The following is an 18053-nucleotide window of genomic DNA, read 5'->3' on the forward strand; positions in this document are numbered from 1 at the left end:
TCATTTCAAAAAAATAATTTTTTCTTTATTTCTCTTGTTTTATATTTAATATATCAATGGCATGAATAAAGGGAAGGTTTCATAGTAAGAACTTGAAAATCATCTTGTGTAAAATAATCAGTGAGAATTAGCATCTTCTTAATTTTCTAAAACCGAACTCTAAAAAAAGTTTATTATTTTTTATTGTAGTAAAAACACATCATAAAGTTTACCAGTTTTTTTTTTAGTGCATAGTTCAGTGGTGTTAATATTATTTTCATTGTGAAATCATACCTCCAGAATTTTTTCATCTTGAAAATAAAATGAAACTCTAAATCCATGAAGCAACAACTCCTTTTTTCCTCTTCCACAGACCCTGGTAACCACTATTCTACTTTCTTTTTGTTTTTTATTAAATTTATTGGGGTGGCATTGGTCAATAGGATCATATAGGTTTCAAATGTACATTTCTATGATACAAGATCTGTATATTGCACTGTGTGCTCACCACCCAAAGTCAAATCATCTTCCATCACCATATTTTAGGCCCCCTTCAACCCACACACTATTGTTTGTGTCCAAGAGTTTCAGTTTTATATCCCATATATGAGTGTAATCAGATGGTTTTCAGCTTTTTCTGATTGACTTATTTCACTTAGCACAGTATTCTCAAGGTCTATCCATGTTGCAAATGGCAGTATTTCATCTTTTCTATTTTCTATGTTCTGACTTTAGATACCGCATTTTAGAGGAATCACGCAGTATTTGTCATTTTGTTTCTGGCTTATTTTGCTTAGCATAATGTTGTCAAGGTTTCTCAATGTTGTAGCATGTGACATGTGGATGAAAAGGGGACCACATGCTATCCTGACTAGCTCAGGGAAGGCCTGTGTGGCAGCCTTGCAAACTCAGAGACCTAAAGTAACCACAAACGATGGTCCGAAATGCAAACTTTTACAATTAAAAAGCCGTTTATGGTGGGTCATCATGTCTTAGGCCAGTATGCTCACCTATCAGAGTTCAATCTTTACCTTAACTGAGCCTACTGTCTTTTTGCATCGATGATAACATATTGGAATGCCAAAGTAATTGTTCCTTTTTCCGGACCCCTCAAAGCACAGGCACCACTCCAGGAAGATCACAAATCTCCTTATAGTTATTAACTGTTGACTGTTAACTGTTGTCCTGCACCTACCTAAGTAAAGGAAGTATGTGTCTATCATTTTACTTTCTAAAAAATATATATTTTTATTGATTTCAGGGAGGAAGAGAGAGGGAGAGAGAGATAGAAACATCAATAATGAGAGAGAATCACTGATCGGCTGCCTCCACCGGGGATCAGGCCTGCAACCCGGGCATTTGCCTTTGACTGGAATTGAACCCAGGACCCCTCAGTCCATCGCAGACACTCTATCCACTGAGCCAAACCAGCTAGGGCTCATTTTACTTCTTATCCAATCCTAGTGTTCCTCTCCCTTTTCGCACTTTGCTTTTCCTGCCTCCCTAATCTATCACCAATGGATTTCACGTAATCCACTTACTGCTCCTCTTTTGATTGTAACCTAAAAAACAAAGTGCAAAACCGTCATTCTCAGGAGCATTATCTTTTTTTTTAAAAAAATAAATCTTTATTGTTCAGATTATTACATTTGTTCCTCTTTTTCCCCCCCCATAACTCCCCTCCTCCCAGTTCCCGCCCCACCCTCCGCCCTCACTCCCCACCCACTGTCCTCATCCATAGGTGCACGATTTTTGTCCAGTCTCTTCCCGCATCTCCCACACCCCTTTCCCCAGGAGCATTATCTTAACCCCTTGAGATTCCAGAAAGCAAAGGGAGAAGGTATAAGGGGAGGGGTCGGGCTTCTGGGGTTGGAGAAAGAGTAAAATGACAGACACACACTTCTTTTATTTCGGTGGGTGCAGGAGAGTTAACAGTCAACAATGAACACAATAAGGGGACTTGTGGTCTCCATGGAGTGGCACCCTTACTTTGAGGCTCCCCCCAAAAAGGGAAATTACTTTGTTTTTGCAAAGGCATGTGAATTAGGCATGTTATCCTAGATGCTAAAAGACAAGCATTTACTGAAGGTGAAGATTAACCTCTGTTAGTGAAAAACACTGCCTTAGGAGATGGCTACTCACCATAACCTGCTTTTAGTTAAAAAAAAAAAAAAAGTTGTAATTTCAGACCATCGTTGGTAGTTACTTTAGGTCTCTGAGTTTGCAAGGCCACCATGCAGGCCCTCCCTGAGCTAGTCAGGTTAGCATGTGGCCCCCTTTCACCCACATCTCCTAAAGCCATAAAGGATCACTAGGCACTGTGCCTTTCTTGGTTGTATCCCTTCTCCTTAGAAGGGATAGCTCAATATGCTTCACTCCAGTGGACCCCTAGATATTTCACTGAGCTAGAAGATTCCTGGACTTTTTTTTGGATTTATTCTCCATCCTTTGACTTATGGAGAAGGCAGAAGGAAGCTAGGTAGATAGGGGCGGGACCATGGAGAGGTGGGGTGGGGTGGGAGGCGAACAGAGAAACCCAACTAGGCGGAGTTTCCCAACTGGGTGGGAAAAGTAGGGCGCGCCTGGGAGATTTGAACTTGAAAATGTATGAATGTTGCTAAGACAGGCAGCTTGCAGGTAACCAATCACAAGGCTGTGAGGCCTGTAGCCAATCCCAAGGATGTTGACCGAGACAGAATTCTTTGAAAGAACCAACCAGAAACTAGCAAGCATGTATAGGAAAAAGCGCGCGCTCCTCTCTCGGCTCCCCGCCTGCGGGTTAGGTCCCTGGCTCCTGTGGCTGGGACGCTCCCCGCGCCCAGGGGGCCTATGGCCGTGTGGGCCTCCAACAGGGACACACACTTTAATTCTCCCGGATGCTGAGCTACACCGACTGCAACGTGGACAGGAAGCTCCGGACACTGGCTGCTGGCGGAACCCCGGCTGCACCTTTCCCAGGACGGGCTTCGCTCAGTAAACTTTGCTTCCACTAACCGTTTTTGTCCGAGAATCCGTCCTTCGGTTTGGGGAGACGACGAACTCGGACTCAAACCCCACGTTTTGGTTTCAGTACTACTAATTTGGATAAGTCTGGAGTATTTGCTACTTTTTCTTACAGTATTATTGTTCAAGTCCTCATATCCTTCCTTATATCCGGCCTGTTGGGTACATCCATTGTTGAAATCCCCTCCTATTATTATTTATTGCTTTCTGTGTTAATGCCTCAGCTCTGTCGAAATTGACCTCATGTGTTCAGGAGCTTTGATGTTTGGGGTGGAAATATTTGTGATTGTTATCTTTTCCTGGTGAATTGATCCTTAATCTGTATAAAATCCCTTTCTTACCTCCGGTAACCGTTGTTTACCGGAAAGTCTATTGTCTGGTACTAGTACAGCCGCCTCTGCTCTCACTGGGTTACCAGTTGGATGGGAGGTTTTCTTCTATCCTTGCACTTTCAGCTTATATATACCCTTAGATTTCAAGTGAGTTTCTTGACAGCAATAGAGATAGACCCTGTTTTATTGATCCATTCAGCTAAACTGTGTGTTTTGATTGGGAAGTTTAATTCATTTACATTTAAAGTAATGACTGGTATAGAAGGGCTTACTATTTCCATTTTATTCACTGTCTTTTGTATGCACTGTGGTTTTTGTTCTTCGTGTCCGCTGTTACTGACTTCCTTTGTGTGTGTATGTGGGTGTGCAGGTAGTGACTGCTGTAACTGCTTTCTCATTTCCTTTTATGTATGTTCCATAGGTACACTCTTTGTGGTTACTGCTGCAGTTCCATAAAAATAAAGTTTCCTACTTAAAAATCTATTTAGATTCTATTTTTAAACTGATAATAGATAAACTGGAGTCTTATACTCCTATAGAGCTCAAGCTCCCACTTTGTTATTGATGTCATAAATTATATCTATATATCTTACATCAACAGAGGTTATTTTTTGTTTTAGTCATTTAACTCATTTAACTTTTGTACAATAACTAAGTCAATTTTTTGCACTAAATTTACATTGATTTAGGTTACTGTATTTGCCCATACGTTTACTTTTACCAGATAACCTGAATTTTTAGTGCAGTTTCATGTTGCTATCTAACATCCTCTGCTCTCACCTTGAAGGACTCCCTCTTATGTTTGTTACAGAGCAGGTCTAGTGATAATGAACACTGTCATCTTTTGTTCTTTTTGTAAAGTGTTAATTTCTCCTTAGTGTTTTAAGGACACTTTTGCAAGATACAGTATTCTTGATAGACAGATTTTCCTTTCGGCACTCTGAATATACCATCCCCCTCCACTCTGCCCTGGAAGATTTTGGCTGAGAAATCTGCTGCCAATCATGTGCAAGCTCCTTTGTAGATGACAAGTCACATTTCTCTTGTTTATGAGGCTGTCTCTTTTGTCTTTCTATACTTTGGTTATAATCTATTTTAATGTGAGTCTCTTTGGATTTATTCTAGTTGGGATTTATTGAGCTTCTTGATTTGTATGCCCATTTCTTTCCTCAGATTTGGGAAGTTTTCAGCCATTATTTCTTCAAATAAAGTCTCTGCCTCTTTCTTCTTGTGGGATTACAATAAAGCATATATTGGTCAACTTTATAATGTACCAGAAATTCCTTTGGTTCTCTTCACTCTTCTTCATCTTTTTTCTTTTGTTCCTCTGACTAATTTGGAAAAAACTATTTTCAAATTTGCTGATTTGATTTTGATTCACTGATTCAATCCATTGATTTATTCTTTCTTCTGACTGAGCAAGTTTGCTATTAAAAACCATCTACTGCATTTTTCTAGTTACTATGTGAAAGATCAGACAGAGGCTGAAAACCAGGACTACAGGCTTTATTAGAGGAGAAGGACCTGCCGGGCTGTCTTGCAAGGGGAGGACAGCAGCACGTGCAAGGGTGGGCACGCCTTTTGAGGGGTGGAATGGGAAGGGGTGGGGGCTTAGTGTACTCGGCACACACTGATTGGTGGCTTACTGCATTGTCCATATAGGACAAGGGCTTAGGGTATTTGGCAGGTGTGGATTGGTGGTCCAATGTATAGTCCATATAAGGTACCTGGTTAGTCACTCAGGTATTTCTGGGCTGCAGGTTACGTCATACTCCGCCCACCAGCTGGGGGAAGGGAGGATCTATCACTGTTTCTCGGCTGCAGAATTTCTTGCAGTTACTTTTCTTGTAGTGTAACCGGGAAACCCCTAGTTGGGCTTGGGCTGCCTGTCCTGTGTCCAATAACGAAGGCAGGGTTGAATCACCTTAGGTGTTTATTGAGAAGGCCAGCCAATCAGGAAGACAGGGCGCTTACAAGCATCAAATCCTGCCTCCCAGCTAGGTGCAGGGGACAGGATTATATAGGGAAGGGGCTGGGGTGAGGAATGCAGCTATGTGCAGGCCTGGGCATCCACAGACATCAGCTATTGTAATTAGTCATTAGGCAATGAGATGATGTTGATGAGATGATGTTTTGACTGCTGGTGGGTTGGACTGCTGGATGCATGTTTATAGGTTCTGCTTACTGGATTCACAGCTGAGTAACCACCTCAATCACTTTGCATAGGCCTTGAAAAGGAAACTTTAAAAAAAACTTAACCCCCTTTTCACATATATATCTTTGTTCTAAGATTTAAAATAATATGATTATTTTTTAGATTAATTCAGGTGCTCTATTAGATTATAAGTCCCCCCCCCCCCATCAGTGGCTTCTGTATCTTTGTAGATTATTTTCATTTTGTTCATGCATCATTTTCCTGATTTTGTTTGTGTTTATCTAGGTTCTCTTGTAGCTCATTAAACATCATTATGATAGTTCTTTTAAGTTATTTGTAAGGTAGGCCATAGATTTGCATTTTCGTAGGGTTGGTTTCTGGATTTTCATTTTCCTTTGATTTGGTCATCTTTCTTTCTCTTTCTGTCTTTCTTTTCCTTCCTTCCTTCCTTCCTTCCTTCTTTCTTCTTTCTTTCTTTCTTCATACATTTTACAGAGAGGAAGGGAGAGGGATAGACTTAGAAAACTTTGATGAGAGAGTATCCTTAGAAAACTTTGATGAGAGAGTATCGTCAACTGGCTGTCTCCTGCACGCCCCCTACTGGGGTCGAGCCCGCAACCAAGGTACATGCCCTTGACCAGAATTGTACCCGGAACCCTTTAGCCCGCGGGTGGATGCTCTATTCTCTGAGCCAAACCGGTTAGGGCTCTTTTTTTTATGCTTTGTTTTGTTTTTGTTGAGACTTCAGCATTGGAAAAAACACCACCTTTCAGGTATTTATGGATTGTCTTTTTTAAATTTTTATTTTATTTTGTTGTTTAAGGTATTACAAATAGTAGTACATATGTCTTCTTTTTTTCCCCCATTGATCTCCCCCTCCCATCTTCCTCTATTCCCCACCTTCCCCCCGCCCCCCGCACTTGCCCTCACCTTCCCACCCTCAGTGTCTTGCATCTATTGGTTGTGCTTATATGCATGCATACAAGTCCTTCGGTTGATCTCTTACCCTCCCTCCCCCCCCAACCCTCCCCTGCCTTCCCACTGTAGTTTGACAGTCTGTTCTTAGTGCAGGGAAAGACCTCCACTGATCAGCCCAGGTACAGGTCTAGGACCTCTCAAATCTTTTCGGAGTAGTATCTTCTCTGAGCATATGCATGTGCTTTTTTAGTTGGCTCAAATTACCTAAACAATTTGTCAATGCTTCTCAGAAGTTCATTATGTCTTGCTCCACCTGCTGTCTGCCTGTGGAACTGCAGTCCTAACACTACAATCATGGAGTTTGTTTACGGGACTTCAAACAAAGCCTCTAGTCATGCCAGTGCTGGCCGCCTGGGGAGGCAGACAACAGCTCTTCAGGAAGCCCCAGGACTAGCCAGGACATTGGACTCATGGGCCACTCTTTTTTTTTTTCTTTTTTCTTTTTTTCCCAGTTCTAAGAAAGGATACCCAGTGTGGGAAGTTTCCTTCTGGTTTTACCACACAGTCAGATAGTGGGAGGGGCAGAGTAAAATACACAAAAGTTTCCTACCCCTTTTGATGGAATCCTTTTTGGTTTTCCATTGGTCTGGGTAATGCAGCTTCTCAACTGGCTACTAGAGTTCTTGCAAAGGTAATCTAGTCATTATGTTGTTGCTAATTTGAGGCCTCTGTGACAGAAGGAGGCCCTCAAGTTCCCTGATCCACCTTTCGCTTAGATCACTCTCTAAAGCTAAACTTTTACATGACTTGAATTCTTTGTTGTCATGATTTAATATCATTCACATAACATAGACTATCCCAGTTCCACAGATCACTATCTTACTGGGAATAGTTAAGTGGTTCTGCCTCACAAACCAGGAATATTACCCTTCTGTTTTAATTTAATCTCATATGTACTTGACATACATATGAGAAAACACTAGTAGTAACTTATTCACTTTAAACACAAATCAAAACCAGATAAAGTATATTTTAGCAGTCTGGTACTGAGAAATCATTCTATATTTTTATTTCAATAAATCATATTGGGCCTAACCAGTTTGGCTCAGTGGATAGAGCATCAGCCTGTGGACTAAAAGGTCCCAGGTTCGATTCCGGTCAAGGGCATGTACCTTGGCTGTGGGCACATCCCCAGTGGGAGATGTGCAGGAGGCAGCTGATGGATGGTTCTCTCTCATAGATGTTTCTAACTCTCTATTGCTCTCCCTTCCTCTCTGTAAAAAAATCAATAAAATATATTTAAAAAAAATCATACTGGGATAAATAAAACACTGTGCTATCACATATTGACAAATGTTGGAAAGTTGCTCAAGTAATCATCAGAGATAAAATATTAAAATTTTATCAATAAATAAATTTTGGTAACAGAATTTATGGGATATCTTTTTTTAAATTTATTTTTTAACTCTCCTATAAATTTGAGATTATTTCCAAATGAAGTGTCTTGTAAAGAAAGATAGCAATGTGGTTAACATAAAACCCAAACAAAATCTTCATTTAAAAATATTGAAATCAGTCTCTTTAGCTGACATAACTTTTTCCATATTTATCTCCCTCTTTATATCCCTATGTTCCTGATATACCAACATTGTTTAATAAATATAATTGAATAGCCTCGTCTAGGACTCTTCTGAACAAAATAATGATCTAAGCACATTTATTGAAAGAACAAGAGGTGTGACAGCATAGCTGGATCTAGAGGATATTATGCTAAGTGAAATAAGTCAGCTAGAGAAAGACAAATGGCATATGATTTTATATGTAGAATCTAAAGAACAAAATAAAACAAAAGCAGGTTTATAGATATGAGAAGGGATTGAGGTTTGACTGATAGGAGGAGGGTTAGGGGATGGGGTGAAAAAGTAAAGAGATTAAGAAGTACAAATTGGCCAAAACCGGTTTGGCCCGGTGGATAGAGCGCCGGCCTGCGGACTGAGGGGTCCCGGGTTCAATTCTGGTCGGGGGCATGTGCTTGGGTTGCGGGCACATCCCCAGTAGGAGATGTGCAGGAGGCAGCTGATCGATGTTTCTCTCTCATCGGTGTTTCTAACTCTCTGTCTCTCTCCCTTCTTCTCTGTAAAAAATCAATAAAATATATTTAAAAAAAAAGAAGAAGTACAAATTGGTAGTCACAAAATAGTCACGTGTATGCAAAGTACAGCATAGGAAATATAGTCAATAATATTGTAATAACTATGTATGGTGCCAGGTGGGTACAAGAATTATTGGGGTATCACTTTGAAAATTATATAATTGTCCAACCACTTACACTGTACACCCGAAACTAATATAATATTGAAAGTCAACTGTAATTTAAAAATAAAACAAAAAGTAATAGTGAGCCCTAGTTGGTTTGGATAGAGCATCGGCTGTGGAATGAAGGATCCCAGGTTCAATTCTGGTCAAGGGCACATGCCAATTGTGGGCTCGATCCCCAGTAGGGAGCATGCAGGAGGCAGCCGATCAGATTCTCTCTCATCTTTGATGTTTCTCTCGCTCTCTCTGAAATAAATAAAAATATCCTATATAATAAAAGGCTAATATGCAGAACCACTGGTGGCTATAATGGACACTGACCATCAGGGGGAAGATGCTCAATGTAGGAGCTGCCCCCTGGTGGTCAGTGTGTTGCCACAAGGGGAGCACTGCTCAGCCAGAAGCTTGTCTCATAGCTGGAGAGCGCCTCTCCCGCTTCCATGGCAATGCTAAGGACCCCTTGGGTCCTGGACTGCAAGAGGGTGCAGGCTGGACTGAGGGGAACCCCCCCCCCCAAGTGCACGAATGTCATGCACTGGGCCTCTAGTATTTAAAATAATAATAATAAATGGTGAATGAATAAAAGGAAAGCTGGTAAACATACTTGATCTCTCAAGTTATGAAGCTATACACTGATGAACAAAAATTTGATATCACTTTTGCCCTAACTGGTTTGGCTCAGTGGATAGGGCATTGGCCTGCAGACTGAAGGGTCCCAGGTTCAATTCCAGTCAAGGGCATGTACCTTGGTTGTGGGCACATTCCCAGTAGGGGTGTGCAGGAGGCAGCTGATCAATGTTTCTCTCTCATTGATGTTTCTAACTCTTTATCCCTCTCCCTTCCTTTTTGTAAAAAATCAATAAAATATATTTTAAAAAATTTGATATCACTTTTGATGTAGGATCAATAAGTAGTTTGACTCCTCTAGAATACTTCCCAACTACATTCTGGTATCAAATAAATTTATCAGAAATGTGCTTCTTATAACCAAACTGGCAGAATTCACAGCAGAACCTAGTAAGCATAACTTGACTTACCCACAGTTCAAATTAAACTCTTGGTAGAGTTTAACAACAAAACTTTCAAGGAGCTTAAGAAGTGAGAACACAAAATAATTTTAAAATAGTATTAATTCTTTTGTAAATTTAACTTTTACATCGCAAATTTATTGTTGATACATGTACTGTAATGATCTGCAACACGTAAGTACTCCTATTGAATTATAATAATTATACTTAATTCTGTAATTTGCGAACCCTAGTGATATCTTTATTTGTGTGATTTACATTTCTGTGTTTGTTGTGACCTTTTAATAAAAGGTACAAGTTTTTAATTACATTACTTTAAGTAGTCTTTTGGTGGCTTGCCTTATTCCCTTGGAAATGTTTTCCAGAATGATGTTTTATTGTGTGATATTGAAAATGTCTGTAAAGAGCTGTGAGGATATTTTGAATTTTATTCCTCCCAGGTAGCTTTTTTTTCCTGCCCTGATATCCATACTATTTTTTCTTCATCTCTGAGATTTCGTATATTACCACAATATATTTTGATTTGATTTGACTTTATTAAATTTTCCTGAAACATGATGATACATGTGACTCTACAGATTCAACCTCCATTCCTTATAATTTTGAATGATTTTCTGTGCCACTTTTTTGCTCTCTAAGCTGAGGATGTCAGCTACCCATATGTTTGATTTCTATTGACTGTCCTTTTCTTATAACCTTCATTATTTTATCACACATTTGTATTTTTTATTGGTCCTCTGCATTCTGTGCAGATTTCTCAAACTCAACTCATTTTCATTTTTCCTTTGGGTAAATTCTATACATTGTTATGTGTAATAAGCATTTTCAATATTTTCACTCACAGTGCTTATAGTAATAATTCTGATTTTTCATTCCATGTTTATTTTAGATCCACAAAGAAAAAGAAAAGCAAACACAAAACAGATTCCTCACATAATAGATTATTGTTACCTGATGTGTTTGCAACAATTTTCATTTCAGTGTAACACTTCTCACTTCTGTCAAGATGGCGGTATATGCCATACCTGGTTTGGCTCAGTAGATAGAGCGTCGGCCTGCGGACTGAAAGGTCCCAGGTTCGATTCTGGTCAAGGGCAGGTACCTTGGTTGCGGGCACGTACCTTGGTTGTGGGCACATCCCCAGTAGGAGGTGTGCAGGAGGCAGCTGATCGATGCTTCTAACTCTCTATCTCTCTCTCCCTTCCTCTCTGTAAAAAATCAATAAAATATATTAAAAAAAAAAAGATGGCGGTATAAGTAAACATGGTACTCACCTCCCCCCACAACCACATTAAAGTTACAACTAAACTACAGAACAGCCATCATTCAGAACCACCTCTTATCAAGCTGAATGGAAGTCTTGCAAGGAGGGACTTGAAAAAAAAGCTATATTGAGAGACTGGTAGAAGAGGCAGAGATGTGGAATGGGAGGATGCAAATCAAGAAGGATATCTTGGCTGCGGAGGTCCTCCCTGAGGAGTGAGGGGTCCTAACCCAACACCAGGTGCCACAGCCCAGGGTTCCAGTGCCAGGAAGAGAACAGCAGTGATTAAGGCTGAGGGAAAAGGAAGTCAGCTAGAGTTTGAGGCAGGGACCATGCATGGACTAACTTGGACTGCACTCTATGAGCTCCAACTGGGGGGCAGCAGCTTGAAAGGCACCAGAGACATGAGGGGAAGAACTGAATTGTCCAGCATTAGGGCAATAGCTTGGAGGGGGGAGTCCGGGAAGGGGAGGAGGTTGTGGGGGAGAGACAACTTTCTTCCAGACAGAGTGCTGGCAGAGGCCATTGCTCCTTTGATGAGCCCCCCCCCCCCCCCCCCAGAGACGGCAGGTAGGCAGCATTTCTGAGACTCCATCAACCTGACTCACACTGTTTGCCCAGCCCTGTTGATTCCCACAACTTATGGGCCCACTTAAGCTGCTTCCAGTCACTTTTCCATATGGTCTGTCTGGCTCATGCTTCAGATTTTCCTAAACCTTCTCAAACAAGCAGCATCTGGCCTCAGGAACCCTTTACCTCTCACTAAGTGGCCCCAGGTCTGGCACTAGCAGCAGCCAGCCCTAGTTCACAGCTTGGCTTTGCTGGGGCACCTCTAAGCCCAGCAAAAGTAGCAGCATCTATATATTGCTTTGTAGCTCATGTGAGATAGCCTTAGGCAGAATACAAGCGGTGGTTGACCTTGGCCTGCACCTCCTGGGAGGCCCCCGAGCCATCGTACCCAGTGGACAGCTTCAGTTCACGGCAAAGTACCATGACCCAACCACCTCCATGTGCAGCACACTCAAGGAGTAGGTCGGTGGGCACTAGAGCCCTGTTGAAGTAAGCCCTGATCCATGAAGAGGGCCCCTGCACAACTGATCCTCCATGGTGGTCAAGGTAAGTGGTCATAGCCTGGGGTGGGGAGGGTGCGGGGGTAGGGGGGTGGGGAGAATCTCTCCCATGGATGTGCCAACAACAATCAAGTTCAACTATAAGAGGAGGGTGTACACAGCCTACCCAGGGGGTACACCTCAAATGCCCAGCTTTGGTGACTGGGGAGGCTGTGCCACTGAACCCTACAGGACACCTACTACATAAGGCCACTATACCAAGCCTGGGAGACATAGCGATTCTATCTAGAAAGAAACACAGGGAGGCTGCTAAAATGAGCAGACAAAGAAACATGTTTCAAACGAAAGAAGATAACAAAATCCCAGAAAAAAGAACCAAACAAAATGGAGATAAGCACCCTGGCTGGCTTGGCTCAGTGGATAGAGCATCAGCCTGTGAACTGTAGGGACCCAGGTTCAATTCCGGTCAAGGGCACATGCCTGGGTTGTAGGCTCCATTCCCAATAGGGGGTGTGCAGGAGGCAGTTGATCAATGATTGTCTTTCATCATTGATGTTTCTATCTCTCTCTCCCTATCTCTCTGAAATCAATAAAAATATGTTTTAAAAAAAGGTCATTGTGGGGCCATACCCTGCAGACAGTGAAAAAAAAATGGAGACAAGCAATCTACTAGATGTAGAGTTGCAGAATTCAAACACTGGTTATAAGGATACTTAATTATCCTAAGTGAGAAACTCAATGGCATAAAAAAGGACCAGTCAGAAATAAAGCTTACACTAAATGAAACGAAGAATAATTTATAAGGGTTTCAACAGTAGAGTAGATGAAGCTGTGAATCAAATCAGCAATTTGGAATAAAAGGAAGCAAAAACACATAATCAGAACAAAGAATAAAGAATCCACAAAAATGAAGATAGTGTTAAGTAGTCTTTGGGACAACTTCAAGCATACCAACATTCACATTATGGGAGTGCTGGGATGAAAAGAAAGAGACCAAGAAATGAAAAACCTATTTGAAAAAATAATGACAGAAAACTTCCCTAACTTGGGGAAGGTGATAGACATACAAATCCAGGAAGCTCAGAGACCCAAGGCAGATGAACCCAAAAAGGCCCACACCAAGATACATCATAATTAAAATGCAAAAGGTTAAAGACAGAGAGAATCTTAAAAGCAATCTTACCTACAAGGGAGCTCCCATAAGACTGTCAGCTGATTTCTCAACAGGAGAAAATCCTGTTGCAGGCCAGAAGCAGTGGCAAGAAATATTCAAAGTGATGAAAAGCAAGGCCCATAGCCAAGATTACTCTACCCAGCAATGTTATCATTGAGAATCCAAGGACAGAAAAACAGTTTCCTAAACAAGAAAAAGCTAATGGAGTTCATCACCACCAAACCAGTATTATATGAAATTCTAAAGGGTCTTCTTTCAGAAGAAGAAAAAGAAAAGATAAAAAATATGAACAATAAGATGGCAATAAATACATATCTATCAATAATTGAATCTAAAAAACAAAATAAACAGACAAGCAGAACAGAAACAGGCTCATAGATACAGGGGACATTTGGACAGTTGCCAGATGAGGGGGGAGTTGGGGAAATGGGTGAAAAAAGTGAAGGGATTAAGAAGAAAAATTGGTATTTAAAGAATAGTCATAGAGATGTAAAGTACAGGATAGGGAATATAGTCAATAATATTCTAATAATTATTTATGGTGTCAGATTGGTGGTGATTTATTGGGATGATCATTCAGTAAGTTCTAATCATGGGGTGTACACCTGTAACTAATAACATATGTCAACTCTAATTAAAAATTTGATAAAAATAATAAATAAAAAAATAAATAATCTTTTCTTCAGATTTCCTCAGTTCATTCTATATTTTTAATGTGCTCATTAAAATATAAAATAAAAGTGGCCTTAAATATAGAATGTGCAAAAGTAGGTTTATAGTTTTGAGTATGTGAAACACAGAGTGTATTCTTGTATTATTATTTATTAATTTTTATATTATTTATTCGTATTACAGCTGTTGTGGATGAAAATGGGGCCACAGACTAAATCTGACGTGCCCAGGGGAGGCTTGCATGGTGGTCCTTACAATCTCAGAGAACTAAGATAGCCACATAGGATGGTCTGAAATGAAAACGTACTAAAGATAAGAGAGTCATGGTGAATAGTTATGTCCTAGGACAGTATCTTCCCTGATAAAGGTCAATCTTTACCTTGACTGAACCTGTTTGTTGTCTTTTTGCATCTATGATAACATACCTGTGGGATATCAGGGTAATTTTCATTTTCCAGACCCCCTCAGGGCACAGAGGAAGAGACCACAGAGACCTTCATTGCTATTGTTTTAAAGTTAAATGTTAACTATCCTAGACTTACTTATGTAAAAGAAATGCATGTCTATTCATTCTACTTTTTATCCAATCCAAGAGATTTCCCCCTTTGCTTCCTCCTACCTTCCTAATCTATCATCAGTGGATTTCATGCAACCCCTTTGGACTTCCTCCTTTGACTGTAATGTATAGAAAAAGGTCAAACCTGCAATACTTCAGAGCATGTTCTCAGCCCAATGAGATTTTGCTTCCCGGCAATTGTTGTCAGTTGGTCCAAATAAACTCATAAAAATTCTTACAGGTTTGGATGTTTCTAACACTGCAAACCTACTTTTTCCCACCCAGAATATAATATTATTTGATGTGTCTGTTTTCAATTTTCATAATAATATCATGTTATAAACTACCATCTATTTTCTACTTTTTCACAATGCACACTCTTTTCTTTTTTCCTTTCTTTAGGACATTTAGCTATGCATCCATTTTACTAGTAACGGACAGTTATTTTTTATTTTATTTTTTAAAAAATATATTTCTTTATTAATTTCAGAAAGAAACAGAGAGAGAGAGATAGAAACATCAATGATGAGAGAGAATCATTGATAGGCTGCCTTCTGCACACCCCCTACTGGGGATCGAGCCCGCAACCCAGGCATGTGCCCTTGGCAGGAATCGAACCTGGGACCCTTCAGTCCACAGGCCAACGCTCTATGCACTGAGCCAAGCTGGCCAGGGCAATAACGGACATTTAGATTACAACAAATATATTCCACCACAAATATTATTATAAAATTTTTTTTCTTTTTTTTTTCCTTCTCTTTAAACTTTGTTATTTTAATGGGTCTCAAAATTCTGTGACAGATTTTTGGTCATGTTGTTTCCATTAAAAAGTACTGATTTTAAAAACTAATAACCAAAAAACTGCCACACACACAAAAGAACCAAATGGTCCACAAAACATTCTCCTTTCCTTCTGAAGGTTTTACGATACATTGTAATCATTAACCAGTCTATTACTATTAAACTCAAATGGCCATTGAGACAAACAGTTCTGAGACCGTTCTTCCACCACTGATTAAGACTGGGGTGGCAGGTGTTGGAAATAATATTCATTTAGCCTTCTGAGCTTTCTGGGCAGACTTGGTGACTTTTTAAAAAAATATATATTGATTTTTTTTACAGAGAGGAAGGGAGAGGAATAGAGAGCTAGAAACATCGATGAGAGAGAAACATCAATCAACTGCCTCCTGCACACCTCCCACTGGGGATGTGCCCACAACCAAGGTACATGCCCGTGGCTGGAATCGAACCTGGACGCTTTTTCCACTGAGCCAAACCGGTCGGGGCAGACTTGGTGACTTTGCCAGCTCCATCTGTCTTCTTGTCCACTGCTTTGATGACACCCACAGCAACTGTCTGTCTCATGTCACGAACAGCGAAACGGCCCAGAGGAGGGTAGTCAGAGGAGCTCTCAACACACATGGGCTTGCCAGGAATCATATCAACGATGGCAGCATCACCAGATTTCAAAAACTTGGGGCCATCTTCCAGCTTTTCCCCAGAACGATGATCAATCTTCTCCTCAGCTCAGCAAATTTGCAAGCAATGTGAGCTGTGTGACAATCCAGCATAGGGGCATCTCCAGCACTGATCTGGCCAGGGTGGTTCAGGATAATCACCTGAGCTGTGAAGACAGCTGCTTCCATTGGTGGATCATTTTTGCTGTCACCAGCCACATTGCCATGGCCAACATCTTTGACAGACACGTTCTTGACGTTGAAGCCCACATGGTCCCCAGGAAGAGCTTCACTCAAAGCTTCATGGTGCATTTCAACAGACTTTACTTCAGTTGTAACATTGACTGGAGCAAAGGTGACCACCATGCCGGGCTTGAGAACACCAGTCTCCACTCGGCCCACAGGGACAGTCCCAATACCACCAATTTTGTAGACATCCTGGAGGGGCAGACGCAGGGGCTTGTCAGTTGGACGAGTTGGTGGCAGATTGCAATCCAGAGCTTCAAGCAGCGTGGTTCCACCGGCATTGCCATCTTTACGGGTGACCTTCCATCCCTTGAGCCAAGGCATGTTAGCACTTGGCTCCAGCATGTTGTCACCATTCCAACCAGAAATTGGCACAAATGCTACTGTGTCAGGGTTGTAGCCGATTTTCTTAATGTAGGTGCTGACTTCTTTAACAATTTCCTCGTATCTTTTCTGGCTATAGGGTGGCTCAGTGGAATCCATTTTGTTAACGCCAACCATCAGCTGTTTCATACCCAGCATGTAGGCCAGAAGGGCATGCTCATGGGTCTGTCCATTCTTGGAGATGCCTGCTTCAAATTCACCAACACCAGCAGCAACAATCAGGACAGCACAGTCGGCCTGAGATGTGCCTGTAATCTTGCTTTTGATGGAGTCTCTATGTCCTGGAGCATTAATGATGGTCACAGAATACTTGCTGGTCTCGAATTTCCACAGGGAGATGTCAATGGTGATACTGCGCTGCCGTTCAGCTTTCAGTTTATCCAAGACCCAGACATCCCTGAAGGAGCCCTTCCCCATCTCAGCAGCCTCCTTCTCAAATTTCTCGATGGTTCTTTTGTCCATGCCCCCACATTTGTAGATCAGATGGCCAGTAGTGGTGGACTTGCCGGAATCTACGTGTCCAATGATGACGATGCTGATGTGAGTCTTTTCCTTTCCCATCTTGGGTTTGAGTTACTGGTGGTTTTCACGACACCTGTGTTCTGGCGGCAAACCCGTTGGGTAAAAGCAAAATTTTTGTTCTTTTCTTTTTTTTTTTAATATATTTTATTGACTTTTTTACAGAGAGAGGAAGGGAGAGGGATAGAGAGTTAGAAACATCGATCAGCTGCCTCCTGCACACCCCCTACTGGGGATGTGCCTGCAACCAAGGTACATGCCCTTGACTGTAATCAAACCTGGGACCTTTCAGTCCGCAGGCTGACGCTCTATCCACTGAGCAAAACTGGTTAGGGCCAAAATTTTTGTTCTTTATGAAACTTATTCACTATGGAACTTGTGAAAAAATGTTTGTAGTATAAATCAAGTGATGGAATTGGAGCCTTATAATAAACACATTTTGGTTCAACTGCATAATACCAGATTATTTCCCTTAATATATGTACCAGTTCCAATGCTTACCAGCAGTGGATAATAGTACCATTCCTCTAATACCATCACCAAAGTGTGCATTATCCAACATAGAAAGTTTTACGAACCGATAGCTTTGAGGCACTATATTGTTTTAACTCACATTTATCTATGTATTAGTAATGATACAATTTTTATGTATAGCATTTAGTTATTTTATATATATTAAAAAATATATTTTATTGATTTTTTACAGAGAGGAGAGGGAGAGGGATAGAGAGTTAGAAACATCGATGAGAGAGAAACATTGATCAGCTGCTTGGGGACTGAAGGGTCCCAGGTTAGATTCCGGTCAAGGGCATGTGCGTAGGTTGCGGGCACATCCCCAGTGGGAGATGTGCAGGAGGCAGCTGATCGATGTTTCTCTCTCATCGATGTTTCTAACTCTCTATCTCTCTCCCTTCCTCTCTGTAAAAAATCAATAAAATATATTTAAAAAAACAAAAACAAAACAAAACAGCTAACATGAT

The 18053-nt window shown here is 41.0% G+C and overlaps 1 protein-coding gene across 1 annotated transcript; it reads right to left on the reverse strand.

Annotated features, from left to right (window-relative positions):
• Nucleotides 1-1503: 1503 nt before the first annotated feature.
• Nucleotides 1504-17130, reverse strand: LOC118649912 (elongation factor 1-alpha 1-like). The gene is given in 3 exon segments (XM_036297440.1): nt 1504-1541; nt 15745-15990; nt 15993-17130. Coding segments are annotated over 3 exon segments (1407 nt in total). The 5' UTR covers nt 17116-17130.
• Between the last annotated feature and the right edge of the window lie 923 nt (nt 17131-18053).

Source organism: Myotis myotis, unplaced genomic scaffold, assembly GCF_014108235.1.
Source record: "Myotis myotis isolate mMyoMyo1 unplaced genomic scaffold, mMyoMyo1.p scaffold_m19_p_3, whole genome shotgun sequence".
In the NCBI taxonomy this organism is placed as follows: domain Eukaryota; kingdom Metazoa; phylum Chordata; class Mammalia; order Chiroptera; family Vespertilionidae; genus Myotis; species Myotis myotis.